Raw genomic sequence first — 21,761 nt, 5'->3', positions numbered from 1 at the left:
TAATCATGGTCTAATGAAAGTAACTTTAGATAAACAAACCAATAAATATTTGAAGGGCTTGTGGCCTTTGAGTGAGTGGCACACCTCTTTGGTATTATATTCTAATATATTTTGGGGTAACCTTATTGTCGAAAGCACACTTCACTCAATTTTAATTACTATTAAGAAATATATCCTACGTGGGTTCGAGCCCTGAAAGCGTCGTACGTGCATTAAGTTAAACTGTTTACATCAGATCTTCTGGGATGCAATCCTTCTTCGGACCTTTCATGAATACGGGATACTTTGTGCACTGAGCTATACTTTAAATATTTCCTATATATCTGTTCAAGCAATTTTAGTGCTTTCCTATACATCAATACATCCTCACAAGCTCCTTTTCCCAAGTTTAATTGGACTTTTAAAAATTCACACAAACTCAAATGTATTAATGTGTTGTTTTACTTTTTCACGCAAAAATAACGTTGAAATTTGTACTACATAAATAAAAAAAATATTATTTTTTTGTTGAAAAAGAAAGTACTTTTTCTACAACATGAAAAAATACTCATTTTGTTATGAGAGAAAATACTTTTTCTACATCTTGAAAAGAAAATAATCACTTTGTTGAAATAACAGAAAATATTTTTTACTATATCATTTTGTTGAAATAAAAAAAAAATTCTACATCATAAAAAGAAAGTACTTTTTTGGTTTAAATGAAAGAAAATACTTTTTTACATCATGAAAAGAAAATACTCATTTTGTTGAAATAAAAAATAATAATTTTTCTACATCATGAAAAGAAAGTACTTTTTTTTATTAAAATAAAAGAAAATACTTTTTTACATCATGAAAAGAAAATACTCATTTTGTTGAAATGAAGAAAATACTTTTTACTATCATTTTGTTGAAATGAAAGAAAATAATTTTTTCATACCATGAAAAAAAATTACTCACTTTGTTGAAATGAAAGAAAATACTTTTTCTACATCATGAAAAGAAAGAATTCTTTTTGTTAAAATGAATGAAAATATTTTTTTATATTATGAAAAAAATAATACTTATTTTGTTGAAATTAAAAAGAAAGTACTTACTCTGCAACATGAAAATAAAGTACTTTTAATAATATTTCTATTTAGGGCAGGGTTGGAGGAGGGGTGTGTAGGTATGGTGGGGTGGGGTAGGGTAGGAGGTTAGTGGGGATGGGGAATAGGACGAGGAAGGTTGAAGAAGAGTTTTGGAAAATATTTTCACTTCTTTTGATAGGGAAAAATATTTTTCTCTAATTAAAAAAAAATGAGTTCACGAGAAAAATATTTTTCAAAACATTTAATCCAACTAAACATGAGAAAATTAAAAAATTTCCTTCTTGCCAAACACAATCTCAGAAATTTAATGATATGTACCACCGAATTTGGATGAGATGAAAGCAAATAGAAATTGACAACATAGGAAGAAGATAAAAGCGATTTGTACAAGAAGGTATAAATGTGAAATTTTTTAATTTGTGCTTTCATACAAGTGATACTAGTTGTGTGAAGTCTCTTTTTTGGGGTGAAATTTAAAAATAGTCAGATTTATAAGTGGTAATTGAAAAATAGTAACAATTTCAAAAATAATTAAAATTTACCCATTTTTCATGTAAAGATAAATTTGAACAAAAACACTGTTCAAAATCAGAAAAATATTTCAGCTTAATATACTGGTCCAATATAATATGTTGTAAGTTCATACGCAAGTGCTCCAATCTCTAGTATATTATGCTGGAACTTTCCGTGTGTTGGAAATCTAGAAAAAGTGGCTATTTTTAATGACTTTGCAAACGCTAGCTATTTTTTAATTATCAGTTCGAAAACTAGGTAGCCCGTGCTATTTTCGCCTTTTTTTTGTCTCATAATTTTGTGGATCCAAAAAAGTAAGATTTTGAGTCCACAAATTTGTGAGAGAAAAAGAAGCCTGGATTAGAGTTGTGTGAGGGTTACAGTTGTGTCACACAACTAATGTCGCTTGTCTGAGGGCTAGAGTTGAGTGCCGCTGCGGCTGCCGCGAAGAAGCTCTGGATTTTGAGCGAGAAGTGGAGGCGACAAGGTTAAAGGAAGAGGAAAGGCTGCAGAAGAGACTAGAAGATTTCTTCAGAGATGATGATTTAGAAGAGGTCGACCCTGATTTTCTTAAGGCACTCAAAGTATCTGCTTAATCAAGGGAGTCTCTATGTTTGCTTATAGCTACTTGTTTTCATGTTTAGAAATATCTCTGTCTGTTGCTTTTCTTTTAACTTCTTCTCTCTGTCCTTTTTCTTAATCTGTAGCTAGTTCTTCATATTCCGTTGCTTCTTATTATTTTTTCAAGTTATCCTTGTCTCCATTGTGGTCTGCTATCTGTCATAAAGTTATAGATGAGAGAATTAGAGATAGGCAAACCAATCAAAAAAAAAAACGAAAAGAGAAAAGAATAAGAGGTATTAATTAGTACAGAATCATTTTCCCTTCCGATGGATTTCCCTTTTAATGTTTGATAGTGAGTTAAAGTTTGGGATTAAGTATGGATTCGCTAGGCTAGTTTCTACATCCAGAAACATCATAGCTGGAGAAACCTGGAACTTATTATGTTAACTAAATACCCACAAAATGGTAGAAAAGGGAGAAAACTGAACCAATATGCTTTGCCAAAGAAACAACAATCTCCTACCAGAACACTCAAAACCTCCAAGAGTATTACGATTAAAGGCAAATTGCCAGCAGTAGTAAATTGCAGTACTTAAAACTAGAGCAGAGAGGGCAGATATGAAGATGAAACAAGGCACTGTAAAAGGACCAAGTAAAAATTGGCAGCCAAAAAGAAGGGGAAATTAAATTCTGGAGAAAAAATGACAAGTTTTTCATACACGACTAAAGTTATAACCCTGTATCCTTCATGCCTCATCTCCTTTATAGAAGAGAGCAACACCTTATCCACCACATTTCTTTTCTTTTTGCAGAAAAAGAACAAACATGTGTGTATAAGCAATGGCACAGACAAGATCTAATATTACATAAGGCTGATTTATGAACTATAGACTATTAGACTGCATGCATAAGGGAAATGGATCAGAAGCTATAGTCAGATGAAGGAGTTCCCACCACAATATAGAGACTGCAAATCAAGGGGAAAAAAATATTCCCAGGTCCAAAACAATCTCTCGAATGTAAGGCAGCCAAGAATGTGCACAAGTAGAAAGAAAAAGAAATATTAAGACTCAAGACACATATCACTCTTCAATGCACTGGCGACTCAAAATAGGCAGAAGTCTCCAACTGGAGTTCAAAAGCAGAACTATCTGCCAAGTAGAAAGAAAAGATACTAAGAACCAGGAGCTTATTGGCAAATGAAGTCTTGCTGTATTGGTTTTGCACTCATTTGGATCTTGAAAACAGACACCAGAACCGTCCCCGCGAAATAGAAACACCAAAGCAGAACAAATTAGTGGACCCATATTGCTGAACCCTCCAAGAGTATCTAAACATGTCACCATCTAACAGGAAAACTAACTCTTCCACCAACGATATTTCCATGCAGAAGCATTCTCCCTCTTCAGAATGCTTTCTCAATTATGCACCAAAACTAGCAAGAGAGCCAATCATGTACCCAGAAAAGGACAAAGGAACAAAATAGCCTGCCAAAAGGTTAACAGCATTAATATAATTTAACACATTGTGCTTACTCTGTTTGAACTTTGAAATCATGTACCAAAACCTATGTGTTGCCATTTCAGTAAAGCATATGAAAACTTACGTGGGACAATATATTTTTGGTTATAGAATTAGCTAAACATAATTACATTCATCATTGTTTAAGAACTAACACTTTCCCTTTTTAATTTTTATTATAACTCACAATACATTTGTAATAACATTTATATCATTTAAAAAAATATATTATTCATGACACGTGTCACACGCGCATCGCGCGTATCCTTAAGACTAGTTACATGAAAAATATAAGAAAACTGATAGAAGATCCTAGGAAGAAAAAGGACTAATGGATGATGTGGTGTTGAGGTTGAATTAAAGGCGTGTCTGAAGTTAGAGGCGCAGGTTTGATTCCTACTTGACTTGTGACTAAAAATCTTTTTTGATTTTTTTCTTATTGCGTTCGAATAATTGTACACTTAAACTATCTACTTGATAGCAACTTTATACTATGTAGTTGCTAGCAACTTTATGTTAAAGGAAGTGAGCACCCACTATCTTAAAATTTTGGATCCGCCACTGGATACAAGGAAGAGTGCAGACACATTATGAAGCTGGTTCCTGGTGGATTTTAAAGTCATTATGGCCTAAAGAAAATAACTTTAGATAAAAAAAATTAAATAAATGAAGGGCTTGTGGCCTTTGTGTGAGTGGCACACTTATATATGCATGCTTAACCTTAGTGTTGAAAGAACACTGCACCCAATTTTATTTACTAATAAGAATTAAGAAATATCTCCAATATATCTATTCAAGCAATTAGTGCTTTCCTATACAGCAATCCATCCTCACAAGCTCCTTTTCCAAAGGTCAAAAAGCCATCTGAATTCCCTAGATTTCAAAATTAGGCCATTTAGAAGTAAAACACGCACACACAATGCACGAAATATAAAAGAAGAAAAGAGAAAAGCAGTAATCCAGTGATCCTTATCACTTTCAAATTTAAAGGCATTCTGTATATATGAGACATTTGCTCGAAGTTTTAGTGTAAGTAAGTGACCACGTGAGAATATAAGCAAACTGGTTTAAATCCCAGCGGTACAAATTAGCATGCAATATATGCCTAGTGTCACAACTCACACTTTGGAGTTGTGATTTCGGCCAAGAACTGGTGAGAAAAGGCTCTTCTGATTGATTGTCTGACGTAGAACTGTCTACTTGGGCAACTTGGGCGTTTTAATTTTAAGCATATATAAGGGGGTATAGGTGATGAAAGCTCCGACCTGCCTCCCCCATACGTGCTGCCACCAAGCCGTATCGAACGAGCTACCTTGGGGGCAACCTCAAAGGCCTGCCTAGATGACTCAAAGGAGTGTCAAAGGTATCTATACGAGTTTGGGAACTCTATGAACGGCGCAACGCCTTCGGGCTAGCGTTGGGCATCAAAGTGGCGCTGGAGGCTCGATGTGTGGGACGGCCAGCCCCACGGGCTGCCAAATGTTGGAACGAGACCTCTGTGCCGATTGGATACTTGACGCACCTGTCATAGGGGCATCATGTGTCGACTTGTGAGCATAGCTTGGGTTCAACCATGCAAGCAAGGGTCCGTTGGCCTAAAGGTGCAATTGAGGGGCGACACTGCACTATTCGGGATGGAAGCGTGTCGCGAGGGCAATGTATGGGCATGACACGAAAGACGCGCATGGCAATGGTCAAGGACTAAAGGTTGTCTTACTCGGACGGGGCACGAGCTAGTCGCGGATGCACTAGGCGAGTGTCAAGCTTGAGGATTGGGCTGTGCACGCGGGAGTGATGCTCAGTCTTAGGCGAAGGACAAAGACATGTCCTAAGCCAATCCCCCAGGGCGCGCATGAATTGTGATCCTAAGATGAAGCGCTACGACATGTCTAGGGCCAAGGGCCTAGACATCTTACGGGCGGCACAAGTTGGGGCGAGCCTACAGGCGAGTCCCACCAACAAGCACAGGATCGTGCTTGGAATCTTGGGAAAGGAAACAGGCTGGCCTGCAGCGAGGGAAATTGCAGGTGCCGCACGGGCGAGCAGGTGCCGCTACCCAATGTAAGAATTTGGGCCCGTGACACTTGGTATCAGAGCTGATTAAGGCCATACTATGCCATGGCATAACGTCAAGGCAAAGGGTGGATATGGCGAGCGCATTTTGGATGTCAGTGCAGAGATCACGTCAAAGCAGAGATTGATGTTCATATGCCACCAGAGATCGAGAACCCGATACTAATGGTCGAAGAAAGAAATGGGTGATTCCATTGTCTTTCGAGAGTCTAAGGTGCTACTGAATGAGGTGATATGCCGATGAGTTGGATGGTCAAGAGAAAGCCATGTTTGCCAGGTCGTGCAACCATATTGCGAAGAGTGGGAGCCATGGACAATAAACTTGGGCATGATCATAGCGGAGATCTTGCCAAGGATGCGTACAACGCATCGGTTGAGTGTCTTTCCTTCGGGATAGACTTGTGAACTGCCTGAGGGCATTGCCAAGGTGAGGAAACAGATTCGAGGGTATAGCGAAGCTTCAGAATTGGGCGAATTTCCAAGTTCGAAGGTGTCATTCTGGAAAGAAGTACGTCGAATGACCGGGGACCGTTGAGAGTCCAGGTGCGAGGCACACCGAACCGGGAAGTCGTGCTAGCAGGACCAAGAGGGTACCTGTCTATAGGGCGAGTATTGAAGTACTACCGGGAGCATTGGCTACTTGCTGAGGAAGTAACAGTTGGAAAACAAAGAGCTTTGTTCGGGAATGCGGCGATGCTATGACTTTGGGAATGTAGTACTCACCAAAGGTCGTCCCAAGAGCTGGCCGAATGCCAAGTGGGACGACAGAGCTAAGATGTATCCTCCACATTGAGTGTGGGAGGATCCCGCCTATGCAAGAGGCATATGGGCGAAGTTGTGAGTCCCGAAACCAACACATCTTCAAGGTAGTGAGGGCAAGGAAAAGCTACGGGAGCAGAAAGCTACGAGAGCTATGCCAGAGGCATTTGAAGGCTACGTGAGCGATTGAGCTACTAGAGTCGCGCTAAAGAGCACATTGATGTGCTAACCTGTGAAGGGAAAGCTTCAGACGGACATGAAGGCCGTAAGGGTCATGGTGTGATTGACTAGTGTGGGTCAATCACAAAGTGAGACACCAGAGGGTGCAAGTACGGAGGCACTTTCCAAGTGAACACCGGAAGGGGGTGAAGTGCAGAGGCACGCTTGGAAGATACTTGGGGGAGAAGTGCATGGGGCACGACTCCTTTTGAGAAAGGACTTCGAGAAAGTCCAACCCACAGGACAAAGGGAGCTGAAATGGGCATACCTGAGGGGGCAGACTCCGGAATGTCTTAGGCCATGATGTGTCATCGGGGACGATGACATTATGAGTGTGGGAGGATGTCACAACTCGCACTTTGGAGTTGTGATTTCGGCCAAGAACTGGTGAGAAAAGGCTCTTCTGATTGTCTGACGTAAAACTGTCTACTCGGGTAACTTAGGCTTTTTAATTTTAAGCATATATAAGGGGGTATAGGTGATGAAAGCTCCGACCTGCCTCCCCCATACGTGCTGCCACCAAGCCGTATCGAACGAGCTACCTTGGGGGTAACCTCAAGGGCCTGCCTAGATGACTCAAAGGAGTGTCAAAGGTATCCATACGAGTTTGGGAACTCTATGGAAGGCGCAACGCCTTCGAGCTAGCGTTGGGCATCAAAGTGGCGCTGGAGGCTCGATGTGTGGGACGGCCAGTCCCGCGGGCTGCCGAATGTTGGAACGAGACCTCTGTGCCGATTGGATACTTGACGCACCTGTCATAGGGGCATCATGTGTCGACTTGTGAGCATGGCTTGGGTTCAACCATACAAGCAAGGGTCCGTTGGCCTAAAGGTGCAGTTGTGGGGCGACACTGCACTATTCGGGATAGAAGCGTGTCGCGAGGGCAATGTATGGGCATGGCACGAAAGACGCGCATGGCAATGGCCAAGGGCTAAAGGTTGCCTTACTCGGGCGGGGCACGAGCTAGTCGCGGATGCACTAGGCGAGTGTCAAGCTTGAGGATTGGGCTGTGCATGCGAGAGCGATGCTCAGTCTTGGGTGAAGGACAAGACATGTCCTAAGCCAATCCCCAAGGGCGCGCATAGATTGTGATCCTAAGATGAAGCGCCACGACATGTCTAGGGCCAAGGGCCTAGACATCTTACGGGCGGCACAAGTTGGAGCGAGCCTACGGGCGAGTCCCACCAACAGGCACAGGATCGTGCTTGGAATCCTGAAAAAGGAAACAGGCTGGCCTACAGCGAGGGGAACTGCAGGCGCCGCACGGGCGAGCAGGTGCCGCTACCCAATGTAAGGATTTGGGCCCGTGACACTAGGCTCTGTAGAATACTGCATGACAATAATGTGTTTTCTCAAGCAAGACAGAGGAGAATGAACCTTTTTTTTTTTTTGCTCTCTTTGATATTTTCCTTCCATTTTTCTGGAGTCCTCTCATTTTCAGGGTATTTTCAAGAATAGCAGCTTTACCATTTAATATTGATAATCCAGAAAAAGAAGGAATGAATGATGCATTTTTCAGAAATAGTAAAACTAACGAATTAAATTATGGTGAGATGCATTCATTCTGAAAGATTGTACTGATTTCTGAATATAGAAATGCAAGACTTCAGAGAGCTGGCAATCAGCAACCACTATACAGAAATGAAGTGTATAGTTCCGTATAAAATATAACATGATGCTACATGAGGCTCTTTCAAGAACATCTAAAATGTAACTAATACCACCCACAAGAAAAGGGTAAAATATAAAATAAAATTTGATAGAGTGACTACAGGATATTCTGTTATATGGGTAGGTGTTTTTTTAGTGGATTCTATAAAGATTTTGGCCTAAAGAAAGTAACTATCTTAAAACTCTGGATTTAAAAAATGAAGAGCTTTGTAGTCATCCTACTCTATAAATAACAAAGATTGAGTCTTCATTAAACACCCATCTTGAAAGAAAACAATCCTCCTCCTTTAGCTGACAGTTCCTCACAAATTATATAACTTTCTTAATGGCTGCTCAAAACCAAGTACAAATTGCCATCCCTAAACAACATGATGACCAAAACCAAGCCCCTGAAAAGGATTTTGACTACTCTCAAAGAGCACAATGGCTTCGAGCAGCTATATTAGGAGCCAATGATGGATTAGTATCAGTTGCATCTTTGATGATGGGTGTTGGAGCTGTCCAAGAAAACGTTAAGACCATGATCCTTACAGGCTTTGCAGGGTTGTTTGCCGGTGCTTGTAGCATGGCTATAGGAGAGTTTGTTTCTGTGTACTCTCAACTAGACATAGAGTTAGCCCAAATGAAGAGAGAGAAAACAACAGGAGGAGGACAGAACCAAGAACATCAACATCAACATCAAGAAGAAGAAGGTAACAAGGAACAGCTGCCAAATCCATTTCAGGCAGCCGGAGCCTCGAGTATTGCATTTTCATTGGGTGCCATAGTACCAATTCTTGCTGCTGCATTTATAGCAGATCATAAGGTGAGGCTAGCTGTGATTGTGGCTGCAGTGAGCTTAGCATTGTTAGCATTTGGAGGAGTTGGTGCTTTTTTGGGCAGAAGTCCTATGGTCAAATCTTGTGCCAGAGTTTTAATTGGTGGTTGGATGGCTATGGCCATTACCTTTGGCCTCACTAGATTGATTGGCTCTATGGGCTTGGAAATGTGATGGGGACTCTATGTTCTGTTCCCTGTCCTAGCTAATTTAGTTTTATCTGCTCAAGAAATTGATGTTGCACGTCAAATAAATTTCCTTTTGTGTAATGACTCTGGAGTGAAATCTTAAGAATGTATTTATGATTTTATTACTGAAAGCATTAGCTACTCCACACAACCTTCAGGTTATTCATGATAAACTAGGCATCAACTGTCATAATCTAATATTTCAATGAACTAAACAATTATATGAATTTTCTGTAACTGCTTAACTTGTCTATGTTTACTTTAGCAATCAACCTTCTGCAACTGATCTTCTGTAACTGCTTCTACTAGTACCCAAAGTTCCAACAAATTCGTTAATAAGAATTAAGAAGATTCATCTTGACCTGATAATGCTTATCCACCTACCGCAACACATAAAGCAACTCTGATCAAAAAATAATAAGATCGCATTAAAGCTAAAACCTCGATATTTCAGCTATCCACATAAATCAACTTTGAGCCAAGACCAATACTCCTATATTATTTAAGCACTTCAAATCTATTAAGTATGGATTTAGTTATATGCACCGACTGTAAAGATTTTGTATAATATCAGTGCAACGTAACCAGTAATAGCAGATCAATTATCATTTTTAACAGATTACCAATTTATACTTTATATTTACTTGTAGTTACCTTGTAAGTACCCGATTGTATACATATTTTTATGTCGTCTATGCATAGAGCTCAATCATAATCTATGCATAGAGCTCAATCATAAGTACATTTGTTCAAAAGCACTACAGTCCTAATTCCTAATATCGCAATGGCTTGAAGTCTGCAGCCTTCTTATGCCCCATAATCCAAAGTAGACTATAAATACTAATTGTTGTTTGTACCTGTGATGAAAAATCATATTATGGTTATTTAAGGACTTAAAGCACAATGCTAAAGACTACTCTTGTATGCAACGAGTTCTACACGACCTTCAAGCATATAAAATTTCAAACTCCTCTATTTTTACATTTCCAAAGGACCTCCACAGATCTCAATCTTGACATATAGTCTAACAATCCATGAGACCTAGGACACAGTGACGAAGCCAGAAAATTTAATAAGAGTGTTCAAAATTTCAACACTCTTAACTTGCTAGTGGTCTATGCCAGGGTGTTCAAAGTCTATTTGTGTCCCTTCTACGACAAATATCTATTTGACTGTCAAAGAATTAGTACTGACACATTATGAAGATGGGATTCGTTAGTGGATTTAAACTTTTATTTATGTCTAAAGACAGTAACTTCCACTTCATTCTGGATCAGAAAAGACAAGAAAATATTGAAGAGCTTGTGGCCTTTGTAGGAATGGCACACTTCTTGGTATACTCTAATATTTTGCTTTAATCTCTAGTACAGAAAGCACACAGCACCCAAAATTATATAATGCAAACAAATATTTCCATATCTATGTTCAAGGAAGTGCTTTCCTATACAGCAATGCATCCTCATTTGCTCCCTTTATTTTGCAAAGGTCAAAAAATCTATCTTAAGGCTTCTAGCTCCTAAAAATTAGGTCACCTAAAGTAAACACACACACACTCACAAAGAAAAAACAGTACTTGATTAATCCTTGTGACATCTTTCAATCTGTTATATGAGGTAGGTGTTATCTTATAGTGGATATATTTGGTCTAAATGAAGTAACTTTATTAAAACTATGGATTTAAAAAATGAAGAGCTTGTGGCCTTTATATGAATGGCACACTCTCTGGAATACTATAATCTTTGCCTTCTCAGCCTTAGTGTGGAGAGCACACTCTGCCCAATTTTAATATACCAAAGAAAGTATGTCCTGTGTCTCTATTCATGCATGCAAGTGCTTTCCTATACAGCATTCCATGTTCACAGGCCACATTCTAGGAATTGTCTCTGGAAATGAGGTTTGACCAGAAAGATGGCGAATCAATGGCAAATATGAAACTGCACATTCATTTGCAAAGTTAGAATTTGTTAATAAACAAATGCAAGATTTTAGCAAGCGTGCAATCAGCAAAAAGAGATAAAATCCATAACTGCATGATACCGGGCCTTGTGCTCACCACACTACTATTATTATATGGCACCACTTACTGTTCAGGCTGATTATCTATTAGTCATCCTGCTCTATATATAACCATCAGAGGGAAGATTGAATCTTCAGAAACAAAAAATCCTAAACAAGAAGTCATCCTTTCTTAAATAATTCCTTAAAACTTTCTTCATGGCTGCTCAAAACCATGTCCAACTTACTGTCCTTAAAGAACATGATAACCAGAACCAAAACGAAGTACCTGAAGAAGAATTTGACTACTCCCAAAGGGCACAATGGCTTAGAGCTGGTATATTAGGAGCCAATGATGGATTGGTTACTACTGCATCTTTGATGATGGGTGTTGGAGCTGTCCAGAAAGACGTTAACGCCATGATCCTAATCGGCTTTGCAGCATTGTTTGCTGGTGCTTGTAGCATGGCTATAGGAGAGTTTGTTTCTGTGTACTCTCAACTGGACATAGAGCTAGCTCAAATTAAGAGAGAGAACACAATAAGAGGACAGAATCATGAAGAGCAAGGAGAAGAAGACAAGAAGGAAGGACTCCCAAATCCATTTCTGGCAGCCATAGCTTCAGCTGTTGCATTTTCATTGGGTGGAATAATACCAATTCTTGCAGCTGGATTTATATCTAACCATAAGGTCAGAATGGCTGTGGTGGTGGCTGCAGTGAGCGTGGCATTGTTTGTATTTGGAGGGGTTGGTGCTGTTCTTGGCAGAACTCCTGCAGTGAGGTCTTGTGCCAGAGTTTTAATTGGTGGTTGGATGGCTATGGCAATTACCTTTGGGCTTACCAAACTGATCGGCTCTGCTGGCATGGAGATGTGATTGAAACTTTATGTTCCTGTCTCTTTTCCTAGTTAGAGTCATCTGTTTAAGAAATGTCTGTACTGTTGGACTAAATCTCCTGGATAAGACTTGAATAAATGAAAGAAATCTTTGCCTTATGGTTCTGATATGAATGCTGAAGAATGAAATTTACGCGTTTTCTGAATTATGTATACTCAAGTCATATGTAGGACCTGAAAGACTAGCAATAACAGAAAACCTTACTCCTTTAATATGCTTGGCATCATTAAATCTTGTTGAATTTATTTTTTTTGTAGCAGAGTTGCAGTTCAAGGTTTAAGTGACAAACTAAAGAAGAATTTTATCTGAAGAACCAAAAACTAACTTCTCAATGGAACCACAAGCATCTGTGACTAAGCAATGAGACATATCAACAATTAAAGTAAAATTGGCAAACATAACTTCTAATAAAGCATATGGATGATCACCGGACTCACTGACTGTCAGGGAAATGGATCTGAAACTACTGTCAGATAATGGAGTTTCCTGTACAAAAGGAGATGCAATACAACAACTACACCTCAATCTCAAGCAAGTTGGGGTCAGCTATATGAATTGTCACTGACCAAAATTGTTTCATGCAAACTGATCTCCCAGGTGCTTTCAAGAAAGGAGAGAGATGGGAGCCAAGCAAATGCGCCTGAAAAAATATAAGTTCCAAGATAGATATTTTGAAGAAGCACTTCCTTTAATTGATATTTCCCATATCTCTATTCAAGCAAACTGCACCCCAATTTTATCTACTACTAAGTATATTTCCTGTATATCTGTTCAAGCAAGGGCTTCCCTATACTGTTGCATCCTTACAAGCCCCTTTCTCCAAAGATCAAATAGTCATATGAATGCTTTAAGCTTTAAAACCTATGTCATTTTGTCCACTTATAAAAGGAGAGGAAGAAAAAAGAGCAGTCCCGGTAATCTATTGGTTTTGAAAGCATTGTCAGAATCATTTAAGACATTTGCAAGAAGGCTCTACTTCTTAGTTCAGAACATAACATTAATGTGTGACCATGAGAGGACAAGGAAATAAACTGGTTTAACCGCCAGTGGTACCAAATTAGCATGCAATATATGCCTAGGCATCTGTAGGATTTTGTATGACAAAATTTTGTTTTTTCAAGCAAGACTTGTGAAATTGGGAGCTAGTATGTATTTCCTTTATATATTTCTCTTTTCCTCCCATTTTGCACTCATTTAACGTGTTGTCAGAAGAAGCAACTTTTTACAATTAAGGGATTGATACTACAGAAAATGAAAGAATAAATGATGCATCTTTCGTGAAGAAATTAAAATATGGTTCGGGTATTGCAGACATGGTATTTGCTGCAGTTAGCATGGTTCTTTGCAGTTGCAGTGAAGTCTTCTGCAGGGCTGCTGACAGAAGTATTATCTTTGAGCTTGTTGCATTATCATGCTTATTAGTTTTGGGGAGTAGACTCATAAACTTATTCAAAGTTTTTACTGGCATTTTCAACTTTCTTTCAACTCCAACTTGCTTAGAAGTAAATATCAACTTTGCATTCACTTGGAATATTATACTGATTTTTGAATATACAAATGCAAGAATTTAGAAAGCAACCAAAGCTATCTGTATTATACTCCGTCATAACATAAAAGAAAGATGGCATATGAGGGTCTTACACGTTACAACAACATGTAAATTGTGTAACCAATACTACCAAGAAAAATAAAAGGAAGGGTAAAACATAAAAAAAGAAAAAAGGAAATTGATAGACTGAATGCAGGGATCTTTTAGATGAGTTAAGGTGTTATCTTACAGTGGATATATTTGGTCTAAAGGAGGTAACTTTATTAAAACTATGGATTTAAAAAATGAAGAGCTTGTGGCCTTTATGTGAATGGCACACTCCCTGGAATACTATAATCTTTGCCTTCTCAGCCTTAGCGTGGAGAGCACACTCCACTCTATTTTATAGTGATTTCCTATACGGCATTCCATGTTCAGAAGTTCCTCTTTCCAGAAATCATGAAGCCATTTCATTCATAATCAGTAATGGAAATTAAAATACAGTACTTAGATGGCGTCTAGCTCTCAATCTCAGGTTTTGACTCTTAAAAGAGAACCATCATGTTAAAATACTACAAGATAAAAAGTACTATTTATTACCAATTATACTGGGAATTGTACTGCATATTTATTTTGCAAAGTTGGAGATGTGTGAATAAACAAATGAAAGGTTTTCCCAAGCATGCAATCAACAAACAAAAATAACAACCAAAACTGCCACCTAACCTTGTGCTCAGTGCTCACCACACTGCTATTTTTTTTATGGCACCACTTTCTTCTTAGACTGATTAATATTTAGTCATCCTCTCCTATATATAACCATCAGAGGGTAGACTGAGTCTTCAAACACAAGAAGTCCTCCAATTTCTCAAAAGACTTCTTTAGAAAATTTCTTCATGGCTGCTCAAAACCATGTGCAAATTGCCATCCCTAAAGAACACGACAACCAAAACCAAAACCAAGTCCCTGAAGAGGACTTTGACTACTCCCAAAGGGCTCAGTGGCTTCGAGCAGCTGTGTTAGGAGCCAATGACGGATTGGTTTCAACTGCATCTTTGATGATGGGTGTTGGAGCTGTCCAAAAGAATGTCAACGCCATGATCCTAACCGGCTTTGCTGGGTTGTTTGCTGGTGCTTGTAGCATGGCCATAGGGGAGTTTGTTTCTGTGTATTCTCAACTAGACATAGAACTAGCTCAAATGAAGAGGGACAAAACAACAGAAGGGCAGAACCAAGAACATCAACAACAACAAGAAGAAGGCAACAAGGAGCAGCTGCCAAATCCATTTCAGGCAGCCGTAGCCTCAGCTATTGCATTTTCACTAGGTGCCATTGTGCCAATTCTTGCTGCTGCATTTATAGCAAATCATAAGGTGAGGCTAGCTGTGATTGTGGCTGCAGTGAGTTTGGCATTGTTAGCATTTGGAGGGATTGGTGCTTTTTTGGGCAGAAGTCCAATGCTGAAATCATGTGCCAGAGTTTTAATTGGTGGCTGGATGGCAATGGCCATTACCTTTGGCCTTACCAAACTGATTGGTTCTACTGGCATGGAGACGTGATTCGAACTTTATGGTTCCTGTTCCTTGTTCTAGTTTCAAATTATCTGTTTAAGAAATTTCTGCTGCACTGTTGACTAAATTTCCTGACTAAGACTAGAATAAATGCAAGACATATCTGTGTTATAATTCTGCTGCGAATGCTTAAGAATGGTATTGCCGCGTTCTCCGAATTTTATATCTGTTGGAACGGAAAGACCAACTATAACACAAAATCTTCCTTCTGTATGCTTGGTTGAAGTTTTTGGTAGCGGCTTGCAGTTAAGGTGAAGTAACATGTTATAGAACTTTTGAACCATGTTGCTATACTTCTATTTTCTTTGGAAACACACTTTCTACCATCACTAGGTAGGGGTAAAGTATGCGTACACACTGCCTTCACCAGACCCCACTTGTGATAATATACCGGATTTGTTGGTGGTGGCGTTGAACCATGTTGCTATGTGCTAGATGAGACATCATTATCACCTGTGACAATCTAAAATTCAATCGCTTAAGCACTTCGAAAACACTTGGAGGTAGTATTTTATAAAATTTGAAGTACTCTATTCCATAAGCACCACGATCCCAAACATTGCTTAGCTACTTGATGAGGAATTCAGATGACAATTCCAAAAACAGTTTTTGGACTGGATGTTTAACATTTACTTCTATGTATATGGTGCAATATAGGAATGCTCAAGTTATGCAATAATGACTAGGAGCTCCTCTATTTTACTGAAATGAAAGAGAACCCTATCAACTACACTTCATTATCGGAATAGAAAAATATTGCCAAAGGTTCCTTCAACTTCCATTCCATCTTGTTCTCAATATTATGTCTTTATATCTTGAAATATAAAAGAAGCTATATTGTGTAATGAAGTTTACAAAAACTTCGATTGGCAGATATATAGGGCAGAGATCAAGATGAATCAAGGCACTTTATAAGGACCACGTCAAAACTGGCAGCCAAAAACACGATTATGTACTAATTAATACACCTACCTCTTATTCTTTTTCTTTTTTTAAATGTTTTGCATACCTCTAATTCTCTCATCCATAACTTTATCACAGATAGCAGACCACAATGAAAAGACAAGGATAACTTGTAAAAATAATACTTCAAGAAGCAACGGAATACGAAGAACTAACTAGAGATTAAGAAAAAGGGCAGAGAGAAGAAGTTAAAAGAAAATGATTCAAGAAGGGAAAATGATTCTGTACTAATTAATACCTCTTATTCTTTTCTCTTTTCGTTTTTTTTTTGATTGGTTTGCATATCTCTAATTCTCTCATCTATAACTTTATGACAGATAGCAGACCACAATGGAGACAAGGATAACTTGAAAAATAATAAGCAACGGAATATGAAGAATTAGCTACAGATTAAGAAAAAGGACAGAGAGAAGTTAAAAGAAAAGCAACAGACAGAGATATTTCTAAACATGAAAACAAGTAGCTATAAGCAAACATAGAGACTCCCTTGATTAAGCAGATACTTTGAGTGCCTTAAGAAAATCAGGGTCAACGTCTTAATTCTATATCATCATCTCTGAAGAAATCTTCTGCAGTCTTTCCTCTTCGTCTTCGATATCATCATAATGACGTTCCTTTAACTTTGCGGCCTCCACTCTAACCCTAGCAAACATTTCTTCAGCCAACAGCCTTAACAGTAAGAGAATGGGAACGACATTCCCAGTTTCACAAACTCAAGTGTAAGATCAGCAGGTGTTGCAGCACTCTTAGACTAATCAGATGAGGAACATCCGCAAATCCGAACATCAATCTCTCCCAAGCCCACTCCCCTAATACATAGTGACACCTCATTTTTTCTAAACTTTTATACTTCTATTACCTCCCACAGTAACATCTTGTTTGGATGGTTATTATGTACGTAATATATTGCTATCTCAGAAAGCCCTACTTCGTGCAATGAATTGTTTCTAATAAGTTTACTAGAATATTATTAATTGTTTTAAATGTTAAATTTATTAAGAATTACATTTAAGAATGATTTAAGGCAAATTGCCAGCAGTAGTAAATTGCAGTACTTAAAACTAGAGCAGAGAGGGCAGATATGAAGATGAAACAAGGCACTTTAAAAGGACCAATTAAAAATTGGCAGCCAAAAAAAAAGGGGAAACTAAATCCTGGAGAAAAAATGACAAGTTTTTCACACAAGTTATAACCCTCTATCTTTCTCTTTCATGCTTCATCTCCTTCATAGAAGAGAGCAATACCTTATCCAGCCCATTTCTTTTCTTTTTTTTGCATAAAAAAGAACAAAAAATGAGTGTATAAGCAGTGGCACAGACAAGATCTAATATTACATATGGTTGGTTTATGAACTATAGACTATTAGACCGCATGCATAAGGGAAATGGATCAGAAGCTATCGTCAGATCAAGAAGTTCCTAGCACAATATAGAGAACGCAAATCAAGGGGGAAAAATATTCCCAGCTCCAAAACAATCACTTGAATGTAAGGCAGCAAAAGAATGTGCACAACTAGAAAGAAAAAGAAATATTAAGACTCAAGACACATATCACCCTTCAATGCACTAGTGACTCAAAATAGGCCGAAGTCTCCAACTGGAGTTCAAAAGCAGAACCATCTGCCAAGTAGAAAGAAAAGATACTAAGAACCAGGAGCTCATTAGCAAATGAAGTCTTGCTGTATTGGTTTTGCACTCATTTGGATCTTGAAAACAAACACCAGGACTACAAGAAAAGAACAAGAACCATCCCCGCGAAATAGAAACACCAAAGCAGAACAAATTAGTGGACCCATATTGCTGAACCCTCCAAGAGTATCTAAACATCTCGCCATCTAACAGGAAAACTAACTCTTCCACCAACGATCTTTCCATGCAGAAGCATTCTCTCTCTTCAAAATGCTTTCTCAATTACAAATTTAAATGTGCACCAAAACTAGCGAGATAACCAATCATGTACCCAAAGAAGGACAAAGGAACAAAATAGCCTGCCAAAAGGTTAACAGCATTAATATCATAAAAGTTGAGAACTTAGAACGGACTAATAGAGGGTAAAATGGAATAAATTACCCGGTTAACTCCCATTAACTGTTAAAGAGATTTTATAAGAACACATCAAAGGCCACTCCTAATCCAGCTCTAAAATTCAATTAGACATGAACACCTGCTGGCCCAGATTTTTGATCACCAGTACTAAATTCAGACAATTCATCAGACCCATCAATCACAAGGCAAAGTTTCAGAGGTGCGATTGTCATGCAAGAAATCATAACAAATCCAGCACCAAACAATGGTTTTCAAAATTCCAAACCAAGTGAGCAAATAACTAGCAACCATAGTGGCATTCGAAAGTGTGAGGCCATAGTCAAATTTGCAAATTAAGCAAGCATAAAGATCCCGATCAAGCTGTAATATCAAACATTTACGGACATAGAACAGTAGTTTATAAGAGCCAGGTTTCATGAGCTCAAACGATTCATCCATTTTGTTGGCTCAGGCCAGGGGAACAGCACCAAGTAGACATACATCAAATCACTTGCATCCAGCTGGTAGGACTTCTAACTCTTCAGCTGCATCAGAAATAATCAAAATTTAATCAGCTCAAAAGTAAATGATACCCTGAATATTGGATAACTGAAAATCAAATAGCCTAAAACCTACCACAACTTAAAGCATCAGCCAGCTCGAGAGCCTCCAGAACTGCGACGTTCGTATGGCCCAGAGCGATCACGGCTAAACCGTTCACCTCCTCCACGACCACCACCATCTCTGCTGCTGCGGCTTCCATATCGATCTCCGTTCCTATCGGGTCCATAGCCACTGCTTCTACTACCACCACCTCCGCCACCATGCCGACCACCTCTACCCCCTTCACTAGGGCATTCTCTGGCAAAGTGTCCTGGCTTACCACAGTTAAAGCAGTCTCCACCACCACCAGATCCCCGCCCACCTCCATAATCACGGCTACCACGATCGCGATCGCGACCCCGATCTCGGTCACGGTCACGAGGTCGATCACTATCAAAATCTCTACCTGAACCTTTGTCAGGCTGGGCTTTGTCTACAGTAATATCACGACCGTCTAAGTCCACTCCATTCATTGCTTCAATGGCATCTTCCATTGCTCTCTTTTCATCAAATGTAACAAAACCAAATCCACGAGATCGGCCAGAGAACTTGTCAAGTACAACCTGAGCCAAAAAGGATAGAGGCATTGGAATATTGAAATTTAACATCCACAAAAAGGAAAGATAGAGTGGGAAATGACATAAGAAAAAGAGGAGAAACGTAGGTAGACAGTTGCAATTCTAACTCTTGTCATAGACTTCACAACACAAAGAAACCTTCTAATGAGGTTCTGTAGTGAAGTTTGACAAAAAAAATTCACAATCAAGTCTATTCTCGCATCTACACCTTGATTAAGTTTGGTGGTAATACCTATGTGATGTAGTACCTTAAGCTACATTTTCATGAATTAATGGACTAATCTTCCTTAAGAGGTTTGGGGTTTTCTTTTTGGCTTGAAGAAAGCTCAATGGAAGCTCCAGATTTACAGAACTTTTGGTGGGCTAGCAAGAGGATTAAAACCTTTTCCAGAATCCCCTGACGATGTATGTGTGCATTCAGGGAAAAAAGATACTGATTTACCTTCATATTCCTCATTAGAAGTTGGGAGTGAGGTCAGGACTGAGGATTACAATGATATCAATGAAAGTGCAGATGTTGTAGCATTCACAGAGCAAGAGTAAGAAAAATTACTCAAAAGGTTTGAATTGTTCACGTAAAGAGGTTAAAAATAGGTGCATTGAGAGACAAGTAGAAGGGAGATTGCACTAAAGTGGTCAAAACCCTCACTGTCACTTGAAAGGGAAGGAGGTTTGCAGGTAAGAATGGTCTAATCCTAGTCTAAAGGATGGGGAAAACTTCTTTGCATAAATGATCCACCCAGCAAAAACACACGAAAAACAACAAAGAAGAAAAAAGTGAAGCACCAAAAAAAAAAAATCATTGACAAATTAACCAATTCGAAAACCTAAAAAATAAACCATCCTTACCTTTGCATCAACAAGATTTCCAAACTTCTCAAATGCATCTTTTAATCCTCGATCAGAAGTCGACCATGACAAGTTACCAATAAAACAGCGATATTCATCGTCTGCCATTTCTGAAACAGACCACTGCTACTGAAAAAGAAGACAGAACAAGAGAGATGGGAGAGAGAGAGAGAGAGAGAGAGTCGAGAGACACAAAAAGTGCACCGAAAGATTAATTCCGTTATGATAATAGGGCCTGCTTATGTGGATTATACTATCAGATCCATTTTCTCTGCCCCCAGACAACAATAGCATTAGACAAACAAGCCAAGCAATCAAAATAATCATCAACCGTATATGATTCAAAATACAGTTCCACTTAACAAATATAAAACCACACTATTTTTACTACTATTTTAGGTTTTATCAAAAAAGAATATCACTTCATCATACTCCTCTATGCAGTCTCTTCAATACTAGTTTACTGCTTTTTGTTACAAAGTTGTGGGGTTTGAAACAATTAGTTTATGTGTTCTAATTGTGAAATCAACAATATAATTCAACAATCTAAGCAGAAAGCTCATCAACCAACAAAATCATACTGTAAAACCAACTATTTGTTAGACACCAAGAAACAAACTGACCCCTGCCTAAGCATGAAACAGGGATGATTTTTTTAAAATGTGTACAGAATAATCATATGCAAACATGAAAATAATTCACAAGCCCAACCATTCAATCACCACCCCCAATTCAGTTAAAAATAGCCCATCCCCATTTAACTACATTAAGTATTTAGTATACTTTCACCAAATTAAATTATGCACAGCACAAAATAGCCAAAAATATATAACATTAAAAGAACAAAGATATTTGAGACATTCTTCAACTTTAAGCATGAGGTGGATGCTTTATTTAATGATTAATAAGAGAAATCCATTAACTTTTATCGACTCATAAAGTACAAACTGAAACATAATAACAGTACAGAAAATTGCTTCAAGAGAATATATATCAAGAAAAGAACATGGGTCTGTCAATTTAACATTTTCATGAAAACCCAATTCATCAATTGCCCCAAATAAGCCATTATAGCTTCAGAATTCACAAAACGAATTAGATCTTCGAGACAGTCTATGCGAAAATTAAATAGTAAGAAACAAAAGATGTAGATACTGGATAACTAGAAATAAATGTTACCTTTGGAAATAGTGAAAATTCGGAGATGAGAGAGCGGCGACGCTACGAAGAGATGGAGAAAAGTTTTAGTAGCGTTTACTCCAAAGAAGAAAAGCCAATCTGAAGGGAATATTAGGGCGTGTTATTATTTAAGGATAGAGGCGAGGGGGCTCACTGTGTATTTGTGGGGGAACCCTACC

The 21,761-nt window shown here is 38.5% G+C and overlaps 4 protein-coding genes across 6 annotated transcripts; 3 read left to right on the top strand and 1 right to left on the bottom strand.

The window, feature by feature from the left end:
* Positions 1–1,935: 1,935 nt before the first annotated feature.
* LOC117273877 (vacuolar iron transporter homolog 4-like) lies at positions 1,936–9,526 on the top strand. Its single transcript, XM_070177817.1, has 2 exons — positions 1,936–2,137; positions 2,960–9,526. The coding sequence occupies exon 2, from the start codon at positions 8,716–8,718 to the stop codon at positions 9,379–9,381; it is 666 nt and encodes a 221-aa protein (XP_070033918.1). The 5' UTR covers positions 1,936–2,137; positions 2,960–8,715; the 3' UTR covers positions 9,382–9,526.
* A 1,940-nt stretch (positions 9,527–11,466) lies between these two features.
* Positions 11,467–12,396, top strand: LOC104084876 (vacuolar iron transporter homolog 4-like). Its single transcript, XM_009588834.4, has one exon. The coding sequence runs from the start codon at positions 11,610–11,612 to the stop codon at positions 12,264–12,266; it is 657 nt and encodes a 218-aa protein (XP_009587129.1). The 5' UTR covers positions 11,467–11,609; the 3' UTR covers positions 12,267–12,396.
* A 2,315-nt stretch (positions 12,397–14,711) lies between these two features.
* Positions 14,712–15,374, top strand: LOC104084877 (vacuolar iron transporter homolog 4-like). The gene has a single exon (XM_009588835.4). It carries the CDS (start codon positions 14,712–14,714, stop codon positions 15,372–15,374), a length of 663 nt encoding a protein of 220 aa, XP_009587130.1.
* Positions 15,375–18,663: 3,289 nt separating this feature from the next.
* LOC104084874 (glycine-rich RNA-binding protein RZ1A-like) lies at positions 18,664–21,741 on the bottom strand. Of its 3 annotated transcripts, none has more exons than XM_009588828.4 (4): positions 21,583–21,741; positions 20,404–20,532; positions 19,010–19,539; positions 18,664–18,918 (listed from the first exon to the last, which is right to left on the bottom strand). In XM_009588828.4, exons 2-3 carry the CDS (start codon positions 20,509–20,511, stop codon positions 19,024–19,026), a joined length of 624 nt encoding a protein of 207 aa, XP_009587123.1. In that variant the 5' UTR covers positions 20,512–20,532; positions 21,583–21,741; the 3' UTR covers positions 18,664–18,918; positions 19,010–19,023. The 3 variants fall into 3 exon arrangements, with proteins under 3 accessions (XP_009587123.1, XP_009587127.1, XP_009587125.1); XM_009588832.4 differs by having other exon boundaries at positions 20,404–20,513; positions 21,583–21,733; XM_009588830.4 differs by having other exon boundaries at positions 20,404–20,529; positions 21,583–21,729.
* Positions 21,742–21,761: the final 20 nt, after the last annotated feature.

This window comes from Nicotiana tomentosiformis, chromosome 1 (assembly GCF_000390325.3).
Source record: "Nicotiana tomentosiformis chromosome 1, ASM39032v3, whole genome shotgun sequence".
NCBI lineage: Eukaryota > Viridiplantae > Streptophyta > Magnoliopsida > Solanales > Solanaceae > Nicotiana > Nicotiana tomentosiformis.
The sequence above is the reverse complement of the archived record's forward strand: the minus strand, read 5'-3'. Positions and strand labels throughout refer to the sequence as shown.